Source organism: Phocoena sinus, chromosome 12, assembly GCF_008692025.1.
Source record: "Phocoena sinus isolate mPhoSin1 chromosome 12, mPhoSin1.pri, whole genome shotgun sequence".
NCBI classification, from domain to species: domain Eukaryota; kingdom Metazoa; phylum Chordata; class Mammalia; order Artiodactyla; family Phocoenidae; genus Phocoena; species Phocoena sinus.
In genome coordinates this window covers 17,068,868-17,095,177 of record NC_045774.1, presented here as the reverse complement: position 1 = coordinate 17,095,177, position 26,310 = coordinate 17,068,868, and the positions used below count along the sequence as shown (strand labels likewise).

General features: G+C 41.9%; 1 protein-coding gene across 3 annotated transcripts in view; it reads left to right on the top strand.

The window, feature by feature from the left end:
• The window catches only part of SASH1 (SAM and SH3 domain containing 1), an 862,598-nt gene that overhangs the window by 665,067 nt on the left and 171,221 nt on the right, over window positions 1-26,310 (top strand). For 2 of the 3 annotated variants that reach the window (XM_032651562.1, XM_032651561.1), the window contains exon 1: window positions 10,444-10,745. The exons of the other annotated variant lie outside the window; for it this stretch is intronic. In XM_032651562.1, coding sequence (XP_032507453.1) covers window positions 10,617-10,745 — 129 coding nt within the window. In that variant the 5' untranslated portion in view covers window positions 10,444-10,616. Of the gene's footprint in view, window positions 1-10,443; window positions 10,746-26,310 lie in introns of those variants that run through there. 3 annotated transcript variants of the gene reach the window in all.

Sequence of the window (26,310 nt, the reverse complement as noted above, 5' to 3'; positions counted from 1 at the left end):
TTCATCCTTTACTACCCATCATAATCACCTGTGGCTCTTTCAAAAAAAATAAGGATACCTGAGAAAAAGGAACATTTGTGACCTGTAGGTGGGAATGTAAATTGGTAGAGCCACTATGGAAAACGGTATGGAGGTTCCTCAAAAAATTAAAAACAGGACTGCCACATGATCCAGCATTTCTACTTCTGGGTATATATTCAAAGGGAATGAAAAAGCTTCTCAAAGAAATATCTGAACTCCCATGATCATTGAAGCATTATGCCCAATAGGCAAGCTATGGAAACAACCTAAGTGTTTGTCAATAGATGAATGGATAAAGAAGATGTGAGATATCGATATTGATATCGATATAGATAGATAGATGATAGATAGATTCACAGCGTATTATTCAGCCATGAGAAGGAAGGAAACCCTGCCCTTTGTGACAACATGGAAGAACCTGAAAGCATTACGCTAAGTGAAAGAAGACAAATACTGTATGATATCACTTATATGTGGAATCTAAAAGAGCCGAACTCGTAGAAATAGAGGTTAGAATGGTGGTTTCCAGGGGCTGGGGGTGGAGGAACTGGGGAGGTATTGACCAAAGGGTACAAACTTCCAGTTATAAGACATGTAAGTTCTGGGGATCCAATGTAGAGCATAGTGATTATAGTCAATAGTACTGTGTTATATACTCGAAAGCTGCTAAGAGAGTAGATCTTAAATGTTCTCACCACAATAAAGAAATGGTAATTACGGGATACGATGGTGATGAAGGTGTTAGCTAACAGTACGGTGGTAACCATTGTGCAATATATGTAAGTGTAACAAATGAACGAGTTGTTCACCTTAAACTTACACAATGTTATAGGTCAATTATGTCTCAACAAAGCTGGAGGGAGAAAGCAGGAGTATTTCAGGGAAAATGAACAGACTGAACAAAACAGAGAAGCAGAAAATAGGAAATACAGAGAATGTGGGGAAAAGTAGATAAGAGCCTTCCAAAATAACTCTATGTTTGATCATAACAGAAAGTCAAGCTGAAAAAGCAGTGTGCGATCAGGCAGGAACCGATGTACGTGTGCTAAGTGCCCCCATTGTTAATCCTTGTAGCTCTTGCCTAGATTAGTAGTATGACTGAAAAGTTGCCTTTTCTCAATTTTCACGCTCTTCTAGACTCCACATCACCACTAATTATAAAGTGAACCTAAATCGGACAATTTAACAATTTAATTTCAAAAAATTAAGGATTTTACACTCCTGATTAAATACTCCTGAGAACCAGGGCTGTCTTTTGTGAATACCTAACGTGATGTCAGACATAACTAGAGCTCAATTAGTGTTTGTTGCCTGATGAGTGAATGAATGAATGATGGACCAGATCTCTCTAATTTGAACCAGTAGGAGAAGACTAGTCAAAACTATGGAATATTCTGAAAGGGTACAAAAAGTAGTATAAACTGAGTGGCTTATTTAGAAGAATTACACATGAAATATTTTATGGCACTCTTAACCAGCTTGAGAAGATTTTTTTCTTGTGTTGGTTAAATATCCTCCCTTTACTTCTCTTTTTTAAGTTTTATCCTGTTAATTTAGTTAGTATACTTCCTCCCCTCCCCCTCCTCATAGTAGAATACGAAAGCAAATCTGGCCCAGCTTGGGATGAATCATCATGAATCATGATTAGTCATTCTAAATTAAAGTATATTTATTTATGAATGTACTAGTGAATGATTGATTTGTTCCTTTGCTGTCGTTAATCTCTAGCCTCTTAATTTTACCTTTCAGGAGTTATTACAGAAAGAAAATTTTCATACAAGTATTTTACAGTTTTTGTTTATTTGTTTTGATCACTAAAGAGTAATTCTTTTTTTTGGAGAATTTTGGGAGTTCCCTGGCGGCCCAGTGGTTAGGACTCGGTGCTTTCACTGCCGGGGCCCCAGGTTCAATTCCTGGTCAGGAAACTAAGATCCTGCAAGCCATGAAGCTTGGCCAAAAAAAAAAATTGTATTTTTTATCTTTTTTCCTTTCATGTGTGTTCCATTTAGACCAGGAAATTGACATTTCAGCCCAGAAGACTTAGGCCAGATGTTAGTGCACTGGCTGAAAGATGGATTTCCTGCCCCAATAGGTGACCTCTTAAAGCAAAATAGGCTTTTTCTTAATGGATAGACTGTCCAAATGACCTCATTTCTAGAACAAGGGGCCTTTGTTGTGTCTCTTTGCAATTGGAATCAACATCATCTGATTTTTGAGAACATTCATTAGATAAAGAGGAGCTAGCACCTAGTTGTTTCATTTATAAGGCATAGGAAAAATTTATGTCTAGACAACCTACTTTTTTGCTCCTTTAAAAACATTTGTGTTCCTTGAGAGGGAAATGGTGCAGAAAATCTGGGGCCTGCTTATCCATATTAATATTTCTCTTAAATTTCAATCCCCATTCCAGCCAGCACTCACCATAGGGGCAGAGCATGTTACGTGCTTCCTAAAACAGGGAATTGTTTCACTTAGCTTGACCAAGGCACTATTTAAAGAAGTAGCCATGACCCCAATGTCCTGTCACTCAAACTTCTCTCTCTATATGTGAGAAGCTCATTGAGACATTCTCATGGTGCCACCTCTTTTGATGAGTTCTTCACCAAGTTCATTTATTTATATCTTCAATTGTATAAGGCGGCTCAGAAAAACTGAGATAACTGAGCCTTTGTGTGTGTGTGCGCGCACATGCGCGTGTGCCTCTGTGTGTCACAGGAAATGCAGTTTGAAAGAAAGTACCCAGAAGAGGAAAATGGCCTTGAATGACTAAGGGGAGACTGAAAAACTTACTATACACGGAAAGGAAGGGAGTTAGATTGCATAAGAAGGAAGATATGTTTCTGAGATTCTAAAAGGATAGAACTTTATAGCTAAAGGGAAAGTTAGGAGATTTCTTTTCTCTTTCTCTCTCTCTCCCTGCCTTTCTCCCTCCCTTCCTTCCTTGCTTCCTTTCTTTATTCCTTTAGAAACAAGAATGGGAGTGTCTCTTTTCAATAGCCATCAGGTACATTTTAGGAGTATAAAAATCTTGCTGCTTGTGACCCAAAATATTGGCTCCCCCATGAAAGACACAGAACAGAGTAAAGCAAGGCTGTATACAGAGTTACCATCAGGCTGGGCAGTGCATCTAAGACTTGTGGTTCTTCCTCAAGTAATTTATATAGTAAATATGTGACTCTTTAAAAAAATGTGTAGTGAAAAGGACATCACACTTTCCTTTGCTTTAATAAGTCAACACATATTTTTTCCAGAATGTTATACTCAGTTCAATGCCTCCCTCCTTTTTTAATAGTCATATAAAAATGTCATTAATTATAAATTATTTTTTCTCGTTGTTCAACCGAAGTATTCTGGATAATACTTCAGTTCTGGGTAGGATTTGTAATAGTTTTCTATGGTTTCTGGGATTCATTTTGTGAGTGAGAATCTTTTGTTCTATGTATATAACATTGCACTTCAAAGAAGGAGAGCAGGGGCTTCCCTGGTAGTGCAGTGGTTGAGAATCTGCCTGCCAATTCAGGGGACACGAGTTCGAGCCCTGGTCTGGGAAGATCCCGCATGCCGCGGAGCAGCTGGGCCCATGAGCCACGCCTACTGAGCCTGGGTGTCTGGAGCCTGTGCTCCGCAACAAGAGAGGCCGCGACAGGGAGAGGCCTGCGCACTGCGATGAAGAGTGGCCCCCGCTTGCCGCAACTAGAGAAAGCCCTCGCACAGAAATGAAGACCCAACACAGCAAAAATAAATAAATTATTAATAAATAAAATTTTAAAAAAAAGAAGCAGAGCAATAGTGTTAACTGGAGCTTTTACATTTAATAGGAAAAAAAAGATTTTTCACAAGTATGTATAAGCAATAGAGACAGCCAAGTAGGCATTCTCGTTGGGTAAAGTTTATAAAATAGACAAGATTGATGAAGCAGTTTGGTTGGTGGATGATACTTCCCAGCTGTGCTTTTTTAGACTGTCCTTGCGTAATTTGGAAATATTTAACATAATCTTTCGTCTCTTATTAACACATTCCTTTTGTTTTTTTTTTCTTACACTCTCCTAAGCTAAAAAGATAAATAGCAGGGAGTATGATTCTAAAGACCATTCTCTCTCCATGCTTCCTTTTTTTCTCCTTTTCAGTGTCAGGTAGCTCTCAGAGAATCTCACAGCTCTCCACAGGAGACACTGCTCCTATGTTAATTCAGAAGTTATTTCATGGTGGGCTGAAGTCTTTGGGTCCTTTGCCTTAAACATTGTGAATTCAATGTTGGTACCCCACTCAGAGTCTTTTGCTTCTTGTCTATAATGTGTATTACTGAATAGTTCAGAATCCTTGTATTTCAGAATTACAAATGGCTTTAGAAATTACCTAGTCTGACCCAACTATGCAAGATGAAATATCAGTCACGTCGTTTTATGCCTGATGGAATGATTCCCAGGCAGAACCGTGGTGTTTACATAGCATCAGCACAGAGGAAAACCTAACTGGCTAGGCTAGTAACCTTGCTTATCAGAGTGGAAGAAGAGATTTCAGAGAAAAGTATTTATAGCCCTGAATCATCATTTTGTTTATTTACCTTCTCTCCCTAGCCTGTTTGGGCTGTCTTCACTTGGTTTTAATTTTTTCTTTAGTTTGCTCTTAGCTCTTTTCTCAGTCTCTCTTACCAAATACTCCATGATGAAAAGGCTTTTAAACAGGTAATGCTTTAGCAGGGGTTTGGCTCACTTTTAAGGCAGTTGTGGAAAAAATGTGTTTGGGATTGTCAAGGGGGAAAATGTTTTGGCATTTCAGTCTTTCCTTGAAGTTAGTCCCCACCCCCCACCCCCGCCCTAGGCGTTATGGAATGCCCCGCGTTAGAGTGCCAGAGAGGATTGCTGACCGTAGGCAAAAATTAAATGAGTTTATCTGTTTTCATTGCTCAATTTCAGAATGCAGTATGGTAAAAAAAAAAAAAATTGGACTATTTATAATCTTTTGGATTTAGTCTCTGCTTTTTTTTTCACATCTTTATTGCAGTATAATTGCTTTACAATGGTGTGTTAGTTTCTGCTGTATAACAAGGTGAATCAGTTATACATATACATATGTCCCCATATCTCTTCCCTCTTGCGTCTCCCTCCCACCCTCCCTATCCCAACCCTCTAGGTGGTCACAAAGCACCGAGCTGATCTCCCTGTGCTTTGCGGTTGCTTCCCACTAGCTATCTATTTTACATTTGGTAGTGTATATATGTCCATGCTACTCTCTTACTTCGTCCCAGTTTACCCTTCCCCCACTGTGTCCTCAAGTCTATTCTCTATTAATCACTGCTTAATCTCACATTTTTTTCTGTAGAAAATGTGTTGTCTTTAAAACATAACAAGTGTTTGAATGAAGCTGTGTTCCTAAAATGTGTACTATTCTTATGGATAATACACTTTATTACAATAAATACATTTAATATTTTATCGTCTGCCCTTGAAAGCCAAATGTCTCTGAACATCTGATTTGGGGATCTCCATTCACATATCTCATGATGGTTTCTTTTACCAGTTAATTTTAAAAAGCAATCCGCTGGTTTAGTTTTTCAACATATTATATTTTACAACTTCACCTTCCCTTGGCAATGTGTTCCTTTTCCTTATTCTGACATTCCCATAGTTTCAAGTGGCTCTCAAATTTGAGCAGATTTCACAATTGCCTGGGGAGCTTGTTAAAATACAGGTCACTGGTCCCATCCTCAGAGTGTCTGACTCTGCAGGCTTGGAGGCTGGGGCCGGAAATTTGCATTTCCAACAAATTCCAACAAATTAGGTAATGCTAATGCTTCTGTTCTTGAGTCCACACTTTGAGAAGCACTGATCTAGATAAAATATTGTAAAAGATGGGGCTTCCCTGGTGGCGCAGTGGTTGAGAGTCTGCCTGCCAATGCAGGGCACACGGGTTCGTGCCCCGGTCCGGGAAGATCCCACATGCCGTGGAGTGGCTGGGCCCGTGAGCCATGGCCGCTGAGCCTGCGTGTCCGGAGCCTGTGCTCCGCAACGGGAGAGGCCACAACAGTGAGAGGCCCGCGTACCACAAAAAAAAAAAAAAAAAAAAAAAAAATTGTAAAAGATGGAGCTAGTATGGACTAAGGTGGTGTGTGGTAGTGGAGACAGAGAGAAGTGGATGAACTTGACACATATTTAGGAAGTAGGATCCACGGGGCTTGTCCATGGTTAGATGGGAGTGATGGTGAGGTGTGGGAAGGATTCAAGCATGTCTCTGAGGTTGGTAGCTTGAACCAATGGATGGATGTAACAGAGTACTGAAATGGGAAGTGAGCGGGTGGGAGGGTTGGATCATAGTGAGAAGTGATAAATTCTATTTAAAGTTTAAATAAAATATTTTTAAAACATCAAACACAGTGCCTGACATAGAGTTGATTTTCAATAAATAACATCGATATTACTGTTATTACTACCTTTACTTCCAAACTGAATAGCCCTTATGACTCCACCTTGCCAGAGGTAACCTCCCAGCCCTTCCACTCAGCAGCCACATTCCAGGGCTAGGAATTACTCCTTTATGTGACCCAAGAGACAGGTATGAACAGGGAAATTTTATAGATATCACCTCGTGGTATGAGTGAATAGGGGGAGGGAAAGGGGGGAAAAAGTTCTAATTCATAGAGAATTACTGCCTGCATTTTCACACACAACCTCATAGCAACTGTATTTTTAATTTATTTTTATATTTTTAAAATTTTTTATTTTTTTATATTTTTGCGGTAAGCGGGCCCCTTACTGCTGTGGCCTCCCCCGTTGCGGAGCACAGGCTCCGGACGCGCAGGCTCAGTGGCCATGGCTCACGAACCCAGCCGCTCCGCGGCATGTGGGATCCTCCCGGACCGGGGCACGAACCCGTGTCCCCTCCATCGGCAGGCGGACTCTCAACCACTGCGCCACCAGGGAAGCCCATAGCAACTGTATTAAGTAGATGAACTATCCCACTTTACAGATGAGATAAATAACTTGCCCAATGTCTAATAGAAACCTGAGTGAAAATTCAAACTGGGCTCTGTCCTGAACCCATTATATTTGTGTTACTGCCAAACTCCACCTTTACTGCCAGGCAATAGATTTTTTTACTTATGTCAAAATTATGTCCTAAGTAGACTGCAGGCAACACCCTGCAGCTTCTAGACTAGTGGCTTTTAAACTTGTAATCCTGCCACATAGTAAGGAACAATTTTTTACAAAGCAATCCAGTATTTGCATTTATATGTGTATGTGTGTATGTATGTACTTCCGTGTTGCACGCATATATGTGCAGCTGTATGACTAATTTTCCAAGAAGGAACACTTACTGAGACAGGTGCATTTCCAATATTTACTTTCATTGACTGCATTCTGATAGTTCATTGCAATAAATGTTTATCAGAACCCACAGAATTGATTTCAGTCAACTTTTGGGTCTCTACTAGGTGTCTAGAAAATTCTCTTCTAGATCCCTTTCTGTCCTTGGAGTTCACTTACCAACATCATAACAATTCCACAGAGCTGGATGAGGGAGAGCCCTGATGGAAAGAGAAAGGGAGAGAGAGCAGGATTCCTATGTGTATACTTTCCCTATACATGTCTTTAATGGCACATCTACACTTGCCCACCTTACAGAGCTTTGTGGGAATCAAATAAATTACAGCATAGATGAAAGAACTTTTAAAAGTAATCAAGTCATTTGACTTTGATTCTGCTCAATGTAGCTGTGTTCACTTGGAGTGATCATTCAAGATCACCTTCAAGGCTCTGTCCCGCCCTCATGGGATATAATTCTACTATAAAAAGCTCTTTGTAAACAGTACCCTACGGGACTCTGAAATAGTTTGATGGTGATTGTGATGTTGCTAATTATTCTTTATATTTTGTTAAAAAGCCCCTGAAGGAATTTTTGGACGATTGACATTAACCAAAGGAGAAAAGACTCAATCTGGGAGAAGTAATCAGACTCATTTTGAGTAGAAGCATCATGAAGCTTGATAAGCGAAAAGGTTCAGCTTCATTATTCAGGTGGTCAAAAATATTATTACGTACTACAAGTAGAAAAATGCTCAAATTTTCATATTTATGTACAGACAGCAAAATTGTAGGTAGCAACATTCCCCCTCAAATGTATTACTTATTTTCTTATCCATTTATTAGGGAATGCCAGGACAAGGAGCTTAAATCTCTAGGGTAGCTTGATTCTCTAAGTACCAAAATGCTGGCTAAGATTTAGTTATATTGATATGTGTGTTTGTATTGTTGCCAAATGGTACCTATCTTTAGATGACCCTGAAATATAATATCTCCTCTGAGGAGGTACATGGCAATTAGGGTGGCCTTGCCTCCTCTAGGATGGGAGAACTGCAGCACAGAAGAGTTAAATGCTTTGCCCTCAGGTGATCTGATGAGTCTAGAAGAAAGACTCACGACTGGTGCTGGAGAGTCCTACCCCCACCATCCTGCTCATTTGACTTCATGCTCAGTCACTTGCTAGAAGGTGTTGATGCAGAAAACTAGCTGCCCCCTGTAGAAGCAGCACCGTCCTTTGTATTTTCTTCTTCCTTTTTTTAAAAAAAATATTTATTTATTTATTTATTTATTTAGGTTGCGCTGGGTCTTAGTTGTGGCAGCATGCAGACTTCTTGGTTGCAGCATGCATGCGGGATCTAGTTCCCCCACCAGGGATCGAACCCTGGCCTCCTGCATTGGGAGCGCAGAGTCTTACCCACTGGACCACTTAGGAAGTCCCTCCTTTGTATTTTCTTGAATTGAGTAAGGTACCACATGGCTAATACATTGAAATTCTTAAGTATACATAAAATCAACTCAATGGTTATTTTACCTTTTCCTATCGTTTACTTATTTTCATGTCTTTATAGATGTAATAATAATAGTAATAATAATAAAGCCCACCAATGCTTTAATGAATTTATTTGGATTCCCAGCATCTTATAACACGCACCTGATCTAACTCCAGCCTCAGCCAAGGGAAAAGCACCAGGCCTGGTCATACTGACTCTGCACCCAGCACTCCACTTCAACACAATGCCTCCTTCCTATCAAGGGGAAACTTTTGCATTTTGTTTCTTTGTCATCGGGGATTATGCGTATAAATTTAATTACCTTTGAAAAAGTTTTTTTTTTCAGTTTTTTTCAATTTTGAACTTTCTTCTAAGGGCTATTCATCCTTTGGATCCCGTAATTAACGCTTTAGGAGGGGAATTTCAAGGGACGTGATCTTGTACCCCTCCTTTCATGTGGGTTCAGAAGGAAAAAACAAAGACAGCCAGAGCCCTCTAAAACAAGCAAGGGCTCTCTCCCTGGGGCACCTCACCTGGGTTTTTGCTCCACTCAGTCCTTTAACATACGGGCAATTCATTGTAGTTTCTGAACTGTTTCACAAAGTGATCAATCACCAGACCCGATGTGACATGGACTGTCATCTCCCAGGGAGAATTCTTGAGTGGCTTTTAAAGAAACAATCACAAAAGGAGAAATGCATCTACAGGGCTATTTCCCTCATAAAATAAATCCGTCATGGATCTCGTCCTTAGAAAAACACACACGGGGCCCCAGGTGTGTTGGCTTAATGGCTACAACCATAACATTTCCTTCTGAAAAAGGCCCTTCCCTATGCCCTTACTGTAAAGGGACCATTAAAACCCAAAGCGCGTTCCCCCTAAATAGCTGCCACCCCGAGCAGTGCACGGCATTGTGGCCGCCCAGGAACCAAAATGTCCCCCCTTGTAATAAACACGATACAAACAATGGCTCGTGCCCAAGCTTTCACACTTGTTTTTCCAAGTCTTGGCTGCCAGAAGCAGAGCTGTAATTCCTGAGGTCGCTTGACCTCAGGAGGGGCGAGGTGTGCGGGGTAACTACACTACTTGGGAACTCCTTCGGCAGGAGCAGCTTAAAGATTAACTTTCTCGAGTTTCTGTGACCCAAACTGTGCCAGTGAATAGCGTGATTGGAAACTTGTGCAGGCGGGAGACAGCAGCTCGGCCGCTCTTTCAACAGGCGATTTGTTCTCCTGTCTGCGGCTCATTTCCATGCAAAGAGCCTGACATCAGAGCACCTTTTGTTGCTAAACGCTTTCTTTAGCATCAAGGGAAGAGAGTCATGTGGAGCTGGAAGAGCTCATTTTGAAGAGAGGGGGCCCGGGAAGTACCCTCCAAGTTCCAGAGGCGCCGCGGTCACCCCGCGGGGCCCTGCCCAGACTTGCTGGAAGAAATAAGTCTCGTGCCTAGTTAGTCGGTCCCCGTCACAGGAAGAGACGCCTTTGCAGCGGGTTGCATTGCTTCTGGGCCGCCAGAATTCCCCGCCGGAAAACTCGGTGGTGCGAACTTTGCCTCCTGCTACCGGGTTGCCGAGCTGAGCTTGCCGAGCCGGGCTGGGAAAGTTTCTGGACCTGTCAGCCGCGCGGCCCGTCGCCACCGAGAGCCGAGGTGCGGGCGCCTGCCGGGGGCCCCTGCCGGGTCGGAGGCCGGGGCCGCTTGGGATGTGGCGCGGAGGCGCGACTCGGTGGTGACGCGGCGGGCGGGGACCGGCGCCGGGGACCGGGCGCGCACGGCTGCGGGGCCAGGGCGCCCCGGGGACCCGGACATGGAGGAGGACGCGGGAGCCGCCGGCGCGGCGCCCGAGCCCGAAGCCGAGCCCGCGCCGGAGCCTGAGGCGGGCGCTGGTCTGTCCGAGGCGTTCTCCCGGCTCTGGACCGACGTGATGGGCATCCTGGTGAGTTACCTGGAGAAGCGGAGGCGCGGGGAGGGCGGGTCGCAGGACCCGGGAGCAGGCAGCACCCCGGCGCCGCGGCGCTCCCTTCGCGCTCGCAGACTCGACAAGCCCACCCCTCGGAGTCGTCCTTCTCCGGCTGTAGCTCTTAGGGGGTTAAATACACACGGTTTAGGATTTCAAACCCTAATTAAAAAGATAACCAGCCACAGATCACATCAAAGATATATTTTTTAAACAAACGGGTATGATATTCCACAGTTTAATCTGGGACACCTGCTGAGAAGTTGGTGCGGAAAAGACAGAGTCCTTCAAAGAATAGATGTAAATAAATACTGTTTGGCTGATGTGCTCTCACAGTCGGATTTGGGAAGAGGCTGATGTTACTGATGTTTATCTCTTCACCATGTGTTGTCTGACCAGGAGAGGAAAACAATTACCTCCTTACTCAGAACCACAGAAAGTTTACTTTGTTTGCAGTTTTTCAACTTGTAGAATTACAGGATACTTGTTATGTGTTTGGGACTAAAAACAATAAGACTTATTTTTCTAAATCCGTATTGTCATGCATTTTGAAATGTCCAGTAACTAAAGCCGCCCGTGGATTTGGCATAATTTCTGAAAAATAGTTCTTAGGCATGGCGGATGAAGCTTTTACTTGTTCAGGGTTCAGTGCCTTGAGGAATTAGTAGATTTGCTTTGGTGGAGCTCTAGGTAGGCAGGTAGACTGGAATCAGATGGGTGGGGTTCTTACAGTCAGACATCTTACTCCACACATTAAAAAGTCCATTTCAGTGGAAAGATTCGGAATTGGGAGTTGTGTAGATCATTGGAAGAGGCTCTAGATTTACTTGGAGTTGTTTTTGTTTTTTTTTTTTAAATAGGAGGAGGTGTAGTTTATAGAAAACTCTTCTTTGGTAATGATGAAACCATTTTTAGCACAGTAATTAAGCTTTTGGACTTTGGAGTGAGTTAGCCTGGATTCAAATCCCAGCCTTCCCATTGACTGACTGCCTGATCTTGGCCAAGGTACCCAACTCCACTGACCTGTTTCATTACCTGAAAAGTGAAGCAAAGATTTGCTTCTTAGGTTTTCTGAGATTTAGCTAAGCTGATATATAGCTAGTGCTCTATACTGATACATAGTAGGTGCTTAATAAAGAATAGCTGTCTTTCTGTTTTTTTTTCTTGCAAATGATCTTGTGTCTCAACTTTCCAGACATCCTAAAGTCCCAGTTATTCCATTTTCAGGTGTCCTTCGGTATTTATGATTATTCCTGTACAGAGAGCCAGGGAAGGTTGGTCAAAGATTTCTATCTGCTCGTCTCACTCTCCGATGTTTTATTTTAATTAATTTATTTTTTGAAAGCAGATTTATTCAGGGAGATACCCACTCCATAGAGTGTGGGCCATCTCAGAATGACTCTCCAATGTTTAAAAAAATATATATTAAAAAAAATTTAAGTTAACGCTTTTTGCATTTTCTGAACATTACTGATGAATGTGGGCCTTCAGTGAAATTCCAGAAAACCCGATGAACATATATATAAAAGTTGTGGTGATAGATTGTTTTTTAAGTTTATCAGGCAGGAAGCTTATCTTGTTATTTCTTGCTTAGGTCTCACTCTGTAAATTTTCAGGCACTGAGAAAATTGGCTTGATGACATCACATTGCATCCCTTACTAGGGTGTGGGCTGGGGAGGGAAGGGTTAGAGATGCTCACTTGAACTGACGTGTGGGCTCAGGGTCGTTAGGGGGCCGGGGTGGCATGGACCACTTTCTGAAGATTTGCTTTCCCTTCCCTGGCAGATTCCAGCGCTGTTGGGTCAGTTGTAGCAGAGTGTTCTTTGGCTGAGTTAGAAGATGGGGTGGGGCTCAAGAAGCCCAAACCTGTTATTCAAAAGGCAGATGCAGGAGAAAAGCAAACATGTGCTTCTTACAGAGCTCGTAGTTCCGTGTGAGGCTGAAAGACGGTAAAGATTGTCCCAAACAGGTAGTGTTCACCCGTGTTTTCCCATCTTTTATAAGGTCTTATTTTGCTTTAAGTCTTGGGCATCAAGATTGCTCCTTAGTGAAAAAGCAGGCAAAGAAGACGTAGATTACCTGCTGTCCTTTGTACATGCCTGTAAGAAGTCACCAGGGGAAAAGGATCTTTATTCTGCTTTTAGAAAGCTGCCATCCAAGTGTTTATAAGAAACTATATCTTCGGAAGAATGTATCAAGACACGAAACTGACAACTGACTTTCTCTGTTCTCACTGAGATAAAAGACACCATTTCCTTCATCTTGTATTTAAAATATGGCATTTTGCAATCATCTGTCAGCCTAGACGGGTTGAAGTGACTTGATCTCTGGCACGTATTCATTGTTGGTGGCAACGTCAGACTGCACCCCAGTTCTCTGACCTCCACCGGTCAGGAGCCTGATGCCATGATGCTCCATAGTTAACTATCCCAGATCAACTTGGTAGAAATGTAATGGCATCCAGTCATTTTCGGCAAATGCTGTTTGGAAGATTAGGAGAGTAGAGGTAGTAGGGGAATTATACATCCAGACATCATACTTAGCAGATTTCAGGGACAGTTGCTACTTTATTTTTTAGATTCTTCTTAGTGTAAAAATGTAAACTTCAAAGCTTATTAGGTTAAAACTTTTTTTAAATGAAGAGCACAGCTCCTCTTTCCCGAAGGTGCCATACAGCGAGAAGCCCTCGGCATCCCTACCCCCTTGGATTTTGTTGGTTCAAACCCAGGGAAGGGGGAGAGTGTTGCCCCAGAGGCATTGATCTCGGTAAATACAAGATGGTTGTTTGAGTTCATTGGGACACATTTTACATTTAAATTAATTCAGCCCTGCCCAGTTCAGCACCAATCAGTTGCTTTTATATAATCGCTAACAAGACATCTTATTTAGAGAAGTAATAGTATAATTTATGGCATGAAAATGTTTGAGTGTGTTGGAATGAATAAAATGCTGACAAGTGAATGTGTAAATAGAGAGTCAAGAGAAAATGAGTTTACAAAACCAGTATGGATGTGAGGGCCTGGAGGGCATGGTCTGTATTTCAGTCTTTCTTCTACCTGCAGGGCTTGGGCCTTACTGGGTGCTGAGAATATGCTTTTATTGAGTGAGAAAGGAAAAAAGTATGTACTCTTAAATGCAGAAGCCACTCCAAAATACAGTTCTGTAAAGACTCATGCCCTGGCTCTAATGGGGCGCATTTATGAAGACTTTAATAAATTCTGCTTATGCCAAAGCTACCACTTGGACAGTTGCATCATGCATACTTAAATCCTGGCACTTCCACTGAAAATGTAATGGCAAATTGCGAAATGTTTGTAAACCCTGAGCAATTAAACCGAGGCCTTCTTGCAAAACACGCTATTCTGTTGTCTAACTCGGCAGCGTGTGGTCTGCCTGCGTTTTCAAAGCCTGTCACCTTTCACGATGACATGCTTAGACTTCTGTTGAGAATTGCAGAACAAGTTAGAATCCTATGGGATTCTACTCTTTTATCTTTACTCCCTGGTTGCAGACAAAGCATTCCTTTTTCTTTTTTGGGGTGGGGGAGAGTAGTTTCTTTTTTAAGAGTAGGAATTGCTGAGGTTATCAGATGAGGTAGATCATGTTTTCAGCCCCAAGTATCCATTTGGTAACTTGTGATGGTTCATAAATTTTTCCTCCAGAATTCGAGGATTCCTTAAATGCAGAACCAGGCCTTTGAAGCTACTTGGTCTCATTGGGAAGGGAGAGGAAGGGAAGGGAGTTAGTAAGTGACTATTGTTTGCAGGATCCTGCAAGATGCACCTCCCCCAAACCTTACATTTCCCTGCAATGTTCCTACAATTTACACCCATTTCCTAGCAATGCTTGGAAAATATCCATTGTGTAGACAAACTGTACATGGAGGACCTTCCCCTACTCTTAATTCCTATTCAAGCTACAGAAAAGAATGTAGTAGGTTTATCTGTTAAGTTTATCTTTAGGTTAAGTTATCGGCTAGGTTCATTCTGTTTAAGTTTATCGGCTAGGTTCATTCTGTCTTGCTGTTTACTGAAGTCTTCTTCCCTTAAAAGACTTTCCTTTTGCTCTGTATTTTTGGGCAAAGTGTAGGGGAGGGGAGGTGTCAGTGAGATCCCTAGAGGGCTTTTAAAATGCAAACTCCTTTGTACAGACCAGTGTGTAATTTACATATTCTCTGGGTGGTGTCTTCCCTTAAGCCCTTCAGCTAATGACTTAATTTTTTAGGTCTTGGAATCTGAGAGTCAGCCCCAGTTTCCAATATTCTGACTTCATCTTTATGCTTTGTCCCTGGTAGCCGGCTGAAAGCCTATGGCTTTTATATAAGTAGAGAGATTGCAGGGTGATGTAGCGGAAGACACTGACTGAAGACACCTTGGAAGTGAGTCCTCAACTCCCTCATTTAGAGAGGAGGGATGGAAGGGCTTGGGGCAGCAGCGTAGGGACCAGAACTTAGACCTATCGATTTTCATTTCTTTGCCAAAGTTAAGTCTTACAGTTCTGGCTGGGGTCCTTAATTTGCTGTCAAAAGAGACTCTGGGACTTCCCTGGCTGTCCAGTGGTTAAGATGCCGTGCTCACAATGCAGGGGGCACGGTCGTGGGGGAAGTAAGATACCGCATGCCCTAAGGCGCAGCCAAAAAAGAAAAAAAAAAAGCTAAAAAGAGGCCTCTGCATTAAAGCGACTGTTCATGCTCTCCGTCTTCCCACATCCTGCTTTCATTTGCCGCTCTCTACCTTGTAACCCTTCCCTCTTCCACCTGGCTTGTTCTGCATCCTTGTTCACCATCGTTGACTCTCAACTTCCAATGATAGAATGCAGCAACGTGGGGAGGGGAAGGCAGTGCTCACAAGGGCTGAGTCCTGGTGCTGTGTGGGGCCCTTCCCAAACTTAACCTTAATTGGTCCTCTCACTGTGACCAGTGAGCATTTTTGTCCCAGTTTTACAGTGGAGAGGTAAACGTGCATGTCCTGAATCACCCAGACGGTAAACAGGAGCTGGGATTTGGATCATGTGTTATTTCCTGGAAAGTAACTCCTAGTTGCAGTTTTATAGTTCGTTCTCTCACATCTCTATCGAGACATCTATTGACTGTCAATCTTTTTTGCTTAAGCTATTGAGCTAAGTACTAGCCGCACATGCCCCTGACTTCCAGAAAGACAGTAGTTCTGTGGGGAAAACAGCGCCCACTGCCCCTCCCCTAAATACCCAGTCCTGCAGTGTAGTATGCAGATCGCCCCAAAGGGCCCGGAGTTGGGGAGGGCTGACGGAGGTGCTGGTGCAGGAAGTCCAGTCCCAGAAATGCCTTTCAGTTTGGGTCCTGGCAGTGAGCAGGCTTTACCTGAGAGGTGTTTCCCAGTGAGGGCTAAGGAGGAAAGAAGAGAGGAAGGGCCTTCTGGACAGAGCCAAGGGAAAGAAAGATGGGAGAGCAGAGAGCACTGAGGTGGGTGCCAGGTCCTGAGTGCTGAAGTAGCTGCAGTCATTCTGTAGGCTTCAGTGAGAAGCCATTGCAGAATTTTAAATTGACATGTGTCATGATCACTTTTTAGAAAAGTGACTTTTGGGGGTGATGAGTTGGTGATGAATTTGGAAGAAGACTACTTCAGTGATCCAGGCAAGAGAAGATGAGAGCTTGGATTAAATGTTTATGAAACATACCAGTTTATCTATCACCTGGCTTCTATTGGTCCCCATATTTTACTTTATAAGGAGTCAAGGATTGCTCATGGTAATTTACTTCTGATAAATTCTTTTATGCTCAAGAGTAGGCTGGGTTAATGCAAGAGATTTTAGGCATGTTGTAGTGTTGTGATTTTTTTTCTTTTCATTCTAAAGAAGTATCTATCTTGACACATCTATGTGTACACGTATCTACTTACCTGTCTCTCTGTATTGGAGTAAATGATTTGGTTCCTTAAAGAGGGGAATTATTATTTATAACAATATACACACAATGCTATAGCTAAATGATGTTTAATACCATCTTTTAAAAGCTAATTCTAGGGACTTGCCTGGTGGTGCAGTGGTTAAGAATCTGCCTTCCAGTGCAGGGGACGTGGGTTTGATCCTTGGTTGAGGAACTAAGATCCCACGTGCCGCGCCAGACAACTAAGCCCACGCGCCGCGATGAAAGATACCGCGGGCCACAACTAAGACCCGTTGCAGACAAAAATTTTTTTTAAAAAAAAGATAATTCTAGGGCTTCCCTGGTGGCGCAGTGGTTGAGAATCTGCCTGCCAATGCAGGGGACACGGGTTCGAGCCCTGGTCTGGGAAGATCCCACATGCTGCGGAGCAACTAGGCCCGTGAGCCACAACTACTGAGCCTGCGCGTCTGGAGCCTGTGCTCCGCAACAAGAGAGGCCGCAACAGTGAGAGGCCCGCGCACTGCGATGAAGAGTAGCTCCCGCTCGCCGCAACTAGAGAAAGCCCTCGCACAGAAACGAAGACCCAACACACCCAAAAATAAATAAATTAATTAAAAAAAAAAAAAAAAAAAAGAAATATATGTTAAAAAAAAAAGATAATTCTAGAGAACAGTAAAATAGAGGGAAATATTCAGCTGGGCATATCGATCCATAAGCAAATCTGTAGCTCAGTTTTACAAAGGACATAAGAGGAAAACCTGTAACTAGCAGTTTACTTAATGTATTCTTTTTAAGAGTACTTTATGCTTCAGACTTAACCATCATAATCCCACTGTGATGTATGATGTACTTACCCATGGTTTACACACATTCTTTTCTTAGGGTAGAAATAAAATTGATCTCAAAATAATCAATTTAGATGGATAGAGGCTAAGACTAAGAATTAACTGTACCATTTAATACCAGTGAGTATAGACTAAGACTAAAAGAATTAACCGAACCTTCTGACTAATTTTGAGATAAAATGTATTTTTATGATGACCTGGATTTGTCGTTTCTCAGATGGTATGCTCATTTATTTATTAATTTAATTTGGTAATGAGATCTGAAATTTGTAGGTCTGTTCCTCATTAGCTTTGCTCCTAGGCAGCTGTCTAGTGTCCCACCCTTTGTTGCATAAGATGTTTCACTGGGAAGCATTAATTCTTTATGAGTTGAGATGCCTCATAGAGATAACCTAGTTTGTATTTCTTCTTGCTTGTCAAGCCCTGTAATAGAGACGACTCAGGCACAGAGATTGGAGACCCAGGCCTTAGAGTATCTTAGAGACTTGGAAGACAAAAGCTTGATAATAAGATAGTTTTTCCTCTCTGTAATCCCTGATTTTTTCTTTTCTGAAGAGATCTCCTATTGTCTTTCACCTTTCTAAGCTGATTGGTAAAAACGTGAATACGTTTGAGTTTATAATGACTGCTCTGTAGACTTTTGTTCCATGTGTCCATAGAGGTACTTTGTGGCTCTCCTTGGTGTCTATGACATAGATTTGATTCACGGTTTATTTTGTTGCTTCATCCATTGTCTGTCTGGTTTTACAGCAAGTAGTGAGTGAGGAAGGTCCAGTGTGTCTACACATCACTGTCTGCCCAGTTGTGGCTGTGGCTTCATCTTCTGTCCTGGCATGCAGAATTAAAAGTGGAATGACAAGGGAAAGAAAAAGAAATGCATATAATTGTAATTCTAACTAAAAGTATCATTGAAGGGCAGAATAAAAAAAATTTAGTATGTATCCTGAGCCCTAGTTACTTTAAAAATTTATCCTAGTTAATTTTGGGGACTTGAGTACTTTTGCCTAAGACTTGCTGTCAACCGATACATTTTTTCACACTAGAGCTAAAAAATGTTTTTATGCTTTTTTGGGCGCTCTTAAAAGTAGTGTTTCAATATAGAAGAAAGGAATATTCTAGTTTAAGAATAAGTATCTTCGCTATAGGCTTACATCCATCTTCAGAGGATTTTAAAGGCCACATTTAAAGATAAACCATTAACAATTTTACAGATGTCTTTTTTTTGGATATGCACAGGGTTAAAAAAAAATTTTTTTTTTTAACAAAGCAATGAGATACTCCTACACACCTGTAACAATGGCCAAAATCTGGAACACTGACAACACCAAATGCTGAAGAGGATGTGGAGCAACAGGAACTCTTGTTTATTGCTGGTGAGAATGAAAAATGGTACAGCCACTTTGGAAGACAGTTTGGCATTTTCTTACATAACTAAGCCATATTTTTACCATCCAGTCCAGCAGTTGCACTCCTTGGTATTTGCCCGCAGAAGGTGAAAACTTATGTCCACACAAAAACCTGCAGACAGCTGTTTATAGCAGCTTTATTCACAATTGCCAAAACGTGGAAGCCACCAAGAGGTCCTTCAGGAGATGCATGGACAAATAAAGTGTGGTGGCATATTATTTAGTGCTAAAAAGAAATGAACCATCAAGCCATCAAAAGATGTGGAAGAACCCTAAATGTATATTACGAAGTGAAAGAAGCCCACCTGAAAAGTTTTTTATTCTGACTATATGACGTTTTGGAAAAGGCAAAACTGGATACAGTGAAAAGATCAGGGGTTGGAGGGAGGGAGGGATGAACAGGTGGAGCACAGAGGACTTTTATAATGATGGATAGATAGATGTGCAACACCAAGAGTGAACCGTAATGCAGACTTTGGATTTGGGGTGATTATGATGTGACATTGTATGTTCATCAGCTGTAACAAAGGTTCCACTCTAATGAGTACGATGGGTTTATTTCAACACCACCAAGCAATTCTCAAATTCTCAGTGGACACTGATGGAGTTTCCCACAAATTTAATTCATGTCTGACACTATCTACTAGTGTCAGATCCCACAGGTTAGGGGCTCAGTCCCAAAGACTGTCCCTATTTCAGTTGCCAATCGCAAGTCCAGATTGTTATTTGTGCTTCTGAACGACTGGCTATAAATTGGAGGTTCCTGCATCCCCCCTGGGGTTCCATTAATTTGCTAGATCAGCTCACAGAACTCAGGAAACCAATTTACTTGTTAGATTAACCAGTTTACTTACTAGATTACTGGTTTGTTATGAAGGGATATAACTCAGGAACAGCCAGATGGAAGAGTTGCTTAGGGTGAGGTAGGTGGGAAGGGGCGAGGAACTTCCATTCTCTCTGGGGCACCACTCTCCCCGAACCTTCATGTGGTCACCAATCCAGAAGCTCTCTGAACTCTGCCCTTTTAGATTTTTATGGAGGCTTCATTATGTGGGCATGCTTGATTACATATTGGCCTTTGATAACTGAACTCAATCTCCAGCCCCTCTTCCCTTCAAGGAGGTTGCGGCGGGGGGCGGGGGGGGGGGTGAAACTGAAAGTTCTTACCCTCTAATTACTTGGTCTTCCTGGTGACCAGCTCCATCCTGAGGCTATCTAGGAGCCCCAGCCTAGGTGCCTCATTAGCATAAACTCAGGTGTGCTCTGAAGGGATTCCTAGTGAGTGACAAAAGATGCTCCTATCACTCCAAATTCCAAGGGTTGGGACCCCTGTACCAGGGCTGGGAAGAAGACCAAGTATCTGTCTCCTGTAAGTCACAATATGACAGTGGGGGATATTAATAATGAGGGAGGCTATGCCTGTTTGAGGGTAGGAGATATATTGAAAATCTCTGTACCTTCCCTTCAACTTTGCTGTCAGTCTTAAGCTGCTAAATAAATGAAGTCTTAATAAGAAAATATAATTAAATTTTTTTGTTGTTTTAATCAAGAGAAGGGTAACAGAATGAGAACATTTAAAAACAAAAAAATTGATTAAACACCTCTTAGAAAACTGAAAGGTTATTTTGTGAGGGAGTTAAGAGCAAAGGAAGCAGTTCAGAGTGGCTTCAAATCCTGGCTTCAGCATTTAGTGGACCTGTGACCTGGGTGAGTTCCTTAACCCTTCTGTGTCTTGGTTTCCTCATCAGTAAAATGAGGGTGATAGCCACTCACATCATTGGGTCTGGTAAGATTAATTAAATCAATAGAACTGTGCATGGCATATGGTAAGCAGATCATAAATGTTCGTTATTATTAGCTGTTAACGGTTAAATCTCCTTTAGCTGGAATATGAATTAATTTCCCTTCATTCTCATCTTCAGACGGAGTGATGATCTGATTCCACATGTTCAATTTAGGATTGATATTAACTATTGATTTAATGTATGTCACATGTCCTTTTTAGAATACACAATTTAAAAACAAATGCATAATTGCTTCAAAGTATTAACCTTCAGGTTTCATGTTAGGAAATGGGTGTTAAAAATGATGTGTATACTCCAGAGAGAAAATGTATGAAACTTGTGAATAGGCAGGGTTTTCTGGAGGCAAGAAGGTATTTGTAAGGAAAACATATTTTCTGTTTAAATGGTATCCAGATTGCTATTTGCAGTTCTCTTGTGACTAAGAAGCACCATAATATGAGATCATTTTAACAGTTGACTTCTTAGAAACATGTAAAATATTGAAAGCGTCCACTTAACTAGTGATTTTATTTTTTGAATGCTGGGCTCATGTAGATGTACTAAATCTACTTCCATTATCTTGAACTTTTTTGTGAAATATTCTCCCAGGGTTTTATTGAATTAACCAGTGTTTTTGTCAGGGTTGCTAAACATTCATTCTGTATTTTTGCACCTTAATTAGGAATCTTCCGTCTCCAATCAAGAAGTTATAAAAGCGTCATACGGTAGTGCCCCCACCGGAGCCCAAAGCAACCTGCAAACACATGTCAGTGTGAACATGATAGAAGATGGGATTGCTTGTGGTTTGAGAAAGATTATTATTCATTATTATTATGCAGTATGCCACTTATATACATTTTAATTGGGGGGGTAATTTCACTATGCATCTATAGAAAACATGAAGGAATTTGAAACTTTGGGAAAGTCTGTAAAGACGAACATTGGATGCTGGAGAGATAAGACATTTCATTTTTAAAGCATATTTTATCGTGAAATACAGTTTTATTGAAAACGTTCCACAAAAGTGTAGCCTTAGGACATAGCCTACTGGGGAAAGGTCATCAATGCCTCTGCAGCATTTTGCTTCTAGTTATGTAACATGTGGTGCCCAGGTGGTGACTTAATGAAAGGCCCCTCATAACACTGGTGCATGGTAGTGATTTGCCCTGATTAGGATATTATGAAACTGAGGCTATGCGATGAGCATTAAAGTAAATAGGTGTCAAATGATTCATAAAAGGTACATGAAAGATACACTGAAATCCACGTGATGTAACTTTAGCACTAGCAGAGAACTATGTACTGTTTCAACAGACCAGACTGTCAGCTGGTAACCTCCACATTCTATATCAAAGCACTATTCCGCTTGTCACATCACTGAAAGACTGCACATTCCAGAGCTTGTGTCTTTAGAAAGCGGGGTATCTTCCATGGTGGAAGAGTTTCCATAGAAACCGGAGGGGAGGCAAGTATAACTAATACACTCCTTAGACATCAAGAGATTTTCAGCAGGTCACATCGCTTACTCTTAAGAAGTGCTACTCTAGAGATTAGATGATAATACTTACATTGGCATATAATTCCTTACATTTCATGGTGTGTCCTTTACATGCATCGACTGGTTTAATGCCCTTATAGCTACCAGAAACCCAGCCTTGTTGGCAGCCACAGTTCTCTGGCCTGGTGAGTAATCTAGGGTTCCTGGTTTCCTTTTCAAACACACTGACATTTCATTGCCCATATTTTAGTACCCGTAATTCAACAATTTCTGGTTGATTCTGGTTTCTGTAAATTCTAGGCTTCTAAGTTTTCATCTATTTCATCTATGAAATAGAGGTGAAACATTGAAGTTATATCTTTGCAAGTATTTTCAAATGCTCCTCCGAAGTAGACCAGACCCAGCTGGATGTGGGCTCTGCTATCTTTTGAGCAGAGTTTGGGGATGAAGCCACAAAGTGATCCCTAGTCTGGATTTTCCGATTTTCTACCCAAGCTGCCTGGTCCCTGGGGTCTTGGATGCTCTAGGGTGGGTCAGTGTGGCAAACACTCAAGACTTTGCAGGCTCACCTCTTCCAAGGAGGCAGAGGGCAGCACAAACGTCTGGTGTCTCATTGTTACGGCTTGCCACAAATTCTCGAAAAGCCAGAATTTTGTTCTCACGGCTTCCAGTTCTTCTACTGTGGAAAACAGGAAGGCCCACTTTCACAACACTGGGAGAAGCAGACTCTCCTATTGTCAGCCAAAAAGTTTTGCAAGCTGCGAAAGAGTTTGGTTTTATGACACTAGGTTTACATATTTTTTTTAAAAATCAAGATTTTTAAAAAGACACGCAAACCTTTCCTTTGTATACCTGTGGACTTACTTGCAGACAAGTTTAAGGGTGTTCTGTTTCAAGTCCTTACATATAAGGAAAATCTGGGACAAGAGTTGCTCAAGGGCGCTAGGTTACAGATGGTTTCAAAGGATCAGCGGAAGACCAAGTGAACAAGCCAAAGCAAGACTGGTTTAAATTCCTGCATTTGCTAGTTAGGTCAAGATAAGTAAGTACTGAATTATGCATCGTAGTTGGCAGCAGAGAGACTGATGAAGCTCCAAAGCTTGGTTTTGGTAGGAAACTGACTTAAAATGAATGAGGGCTGGGGGAGTGACACACTACCTTCTGGTGTCCCTGAAGATTTAAATCAAAACAAGTTTTATTAGTGCAGAGAAAAGCATGCTGGTTGTTTGGCAGTGCCTTGATGTGACGATAGTCACAGCTGTACAACTAGGGATAGAGCCAACATTCTGAGGTATCTGTTAAAACTAAAGGCGATCACCTTTTTAAAATTTTTAAGTCACTACTTCTTAGACGATTAGCAGTCAATTAACTGGTTCTTTGGCTTACGGTTTTCTAACGCTTTGTGTATCTATTGTCCTTGATGGGACTTTTATTTAAAAATATAAGCATATATTCTTCGTGGCAATGTAGGGAGAGTGTGCAGGATAGAATCAAACATTTTTTTCTGCAAACTAAAGGAACTTAGAAATTCAGTTGTCAGCGGATTCTTTGGAGGACTTCTTTATCGATTCCTATGCAGCTCTACATTCCACGCTTCCTTGAAGCTTCAGAGCTCGGTGGATAGAACAAGGAACATTCTACGGTTTGTCACCCAGTCACCCATTGTAATTATTTTTTTTCTCAAGGAATTTGGAGGTTATATTTTTGTGCAGTAGTTGGAATATTCTTTGAAACGTGCCTGCCGTCAAGACTTGTTTATAAAGCCATTTTAGCAAAGATGCTATGGGGCAGAAAGAGAAGAGTAATAATAAAAATAGTATTGTTGGCAGCTGATACTGACTGATCGATCATATACTATGTGCCAAACACTGTACTAGGCTCTTTCCATGCGTTATCTCATTTCATTGTCCCTATAACCCCGTGAGGTTATGGGTTGAACTGTCACCCCCAAAGAAGATGTGTTAAAGCCTTTTTTTAAAATTAACTAATTAATTAATTAGGTTGTGCTGGGTCTTACTTAGTTGCCTCAGGTGGGCTCCTTGGTTGTGGCTCGCCGGCTCCTTAGTTGCTGTACGCGGGCTCCCCAGTTGTGGCATGTGAACTCTTAGTTGTGGCATGCATGTGGGATCTAGTTCCCTGACCAGGGATCGAACCTGGGCCGCCTGCATTGGGAGCTTGGAGTCTTATCCACTGAGCCACCAGGGAAGTCCCTTAAAGTCTTAACCCTCAGTCTTAATCTCAGAATGCAGCCGTATTTGGAAATAGGATCTTTGTAGATTTAATCAAGTTAAGATGAGGTTGTTAGAGTGGCCCCTAATCCAGAGTGGAAATTTGGACACAGACACCGGCATACACAGAGGGAAGACGCTGTGAAGACACATATAGACAGAGAGAACTATATGAAAATGGAGGATTAGAGTGACGCGTCTATTAAGCCATGGAATGCCAAAGATTGCTGGCAAACCACCACAAGCTAGGAATAGGCACGGAAGGATTCCCCTACTGGTTGCAGAGGAAGCATGGCCCTGCTGAAACCTTGATTTTGGACTTCTAGCCTCTAGAACGGTGAGACAATGCATTTCTGTTTCAAGTCACCCCAGTTTTCGGTACTTTGGAATACAGCAGTCCTAGAAAACTGATACAGATGGGCGCTTTGTTATCTTCTTTCTACAGGGGAGCAGCTGTTGGGAAAAGGAGCAAGGGATAAAGAAAGCAGAACTTTTTCCAGGAAAGTTTTAGTACTTTGCACAGACCAATACCTTGACCAGGAGGAGAAGGAAAATTGACAAGATAGGTAAACAGTGAGCCTCAGTAAGAACGTGACCAGGGGAGCACAGACACCTGTGCAACAAACGCTTACTGGCTTTGGGTGGTTCCGCCAGGCATGAGGAAGACAGACTCCTCTATTCCTCTCCCAAGTGCTAGGGGGTAACAAGAGGGACCAAGGTAGAGGGAAGTGTTTCCTTCGTGATGGTCCAGCATCTCTCATCTGATGAGCTGAGGAATGAAGTAGACTTGGGAAATTGCATTGTATCCCATCTTCTCACCCAAATAAGCCCTCAGGCAAGTGCCTACAGCTTTTCCCTCTTCTGCACACCATTATTATTACTGTTTCTCTCTCTGTATTATATCTATCCATAAAGGGAGAGAGAGAGAGAGAGAGAAAGATGCAAGTGAGGGGAGGATGGGCGGGGGTGATAAGGAAATGGAGACTTAACAGTGCCTTACATCTTTGTTGTGAAATGATAGAATTGAACTAGTCCTCCAAAGGCTGCTGCCCCCACCACCATCTCAACCACTACCCAGAAGAGAAGTTGGGAGAGCCTGCAGAGACAAAACAGATGTCCCATTGCTGCTAGATTTCTTGAACTGATTTCTAGGGTGGGGGCAAATAAGCTGGGGGAGGGAGGAAGGTCAGAGAATCTGGCAAAGGGCTTTGGGGGGTGGGGCTACATGGACCCCAAGGAATGTTGGTGGTGATGCCTGTAAATATCAGGCTGTACTCTTTCACCCTTGGGCCACCCTTTGAATTTTCTGCCCTCAGTCCTTCAAATCCAGTAAGAGGGAGATGAATCATGGTATTCCATAAGGCCTGTATTAGGAAAGGAGTGATGGGGGTTTCTGGATTGAAAACATTAACCTCTACTTGAGGCTTCTCCTGGTACCATTTTATTCCCTGGTCTTTGAGACTGTGTAGAATGCCACAGGTATCTTACCTATGATGGAAGATTTGAGGAGTCTGAAACCACTCCTTGTGGGATTGCTGAGGTGTAGGAATGAAAGTAAGAGAGGGTATGGAGAAAATGGAAATAATTTTGTCATGTGTTTTATTTTATTCTCTGTGGATTCTTTACTGGACATTTTAATTAAAATCTTATTGGGATATTCATCCTAAAAGGTCAGACCCCTGAACAAATTAATTTGAATCCCCACCATTCATTCAGAATAAATGCTTTCAGAGAACTGTTTTTTGTAAAGTACAATAAAAAATGAAGAGTTAGGAAAATTAAATTTCCTACATCATCTGTAGCCCATCCTGCTGGTAATGGACTGCTCCCTGTGGTACATTACCATAGATTACTCTTCCAACTCTAGTTCAACGATTCAAGCCAAAACCTTCATCACTTCCCTTTGGAGACTATTACAC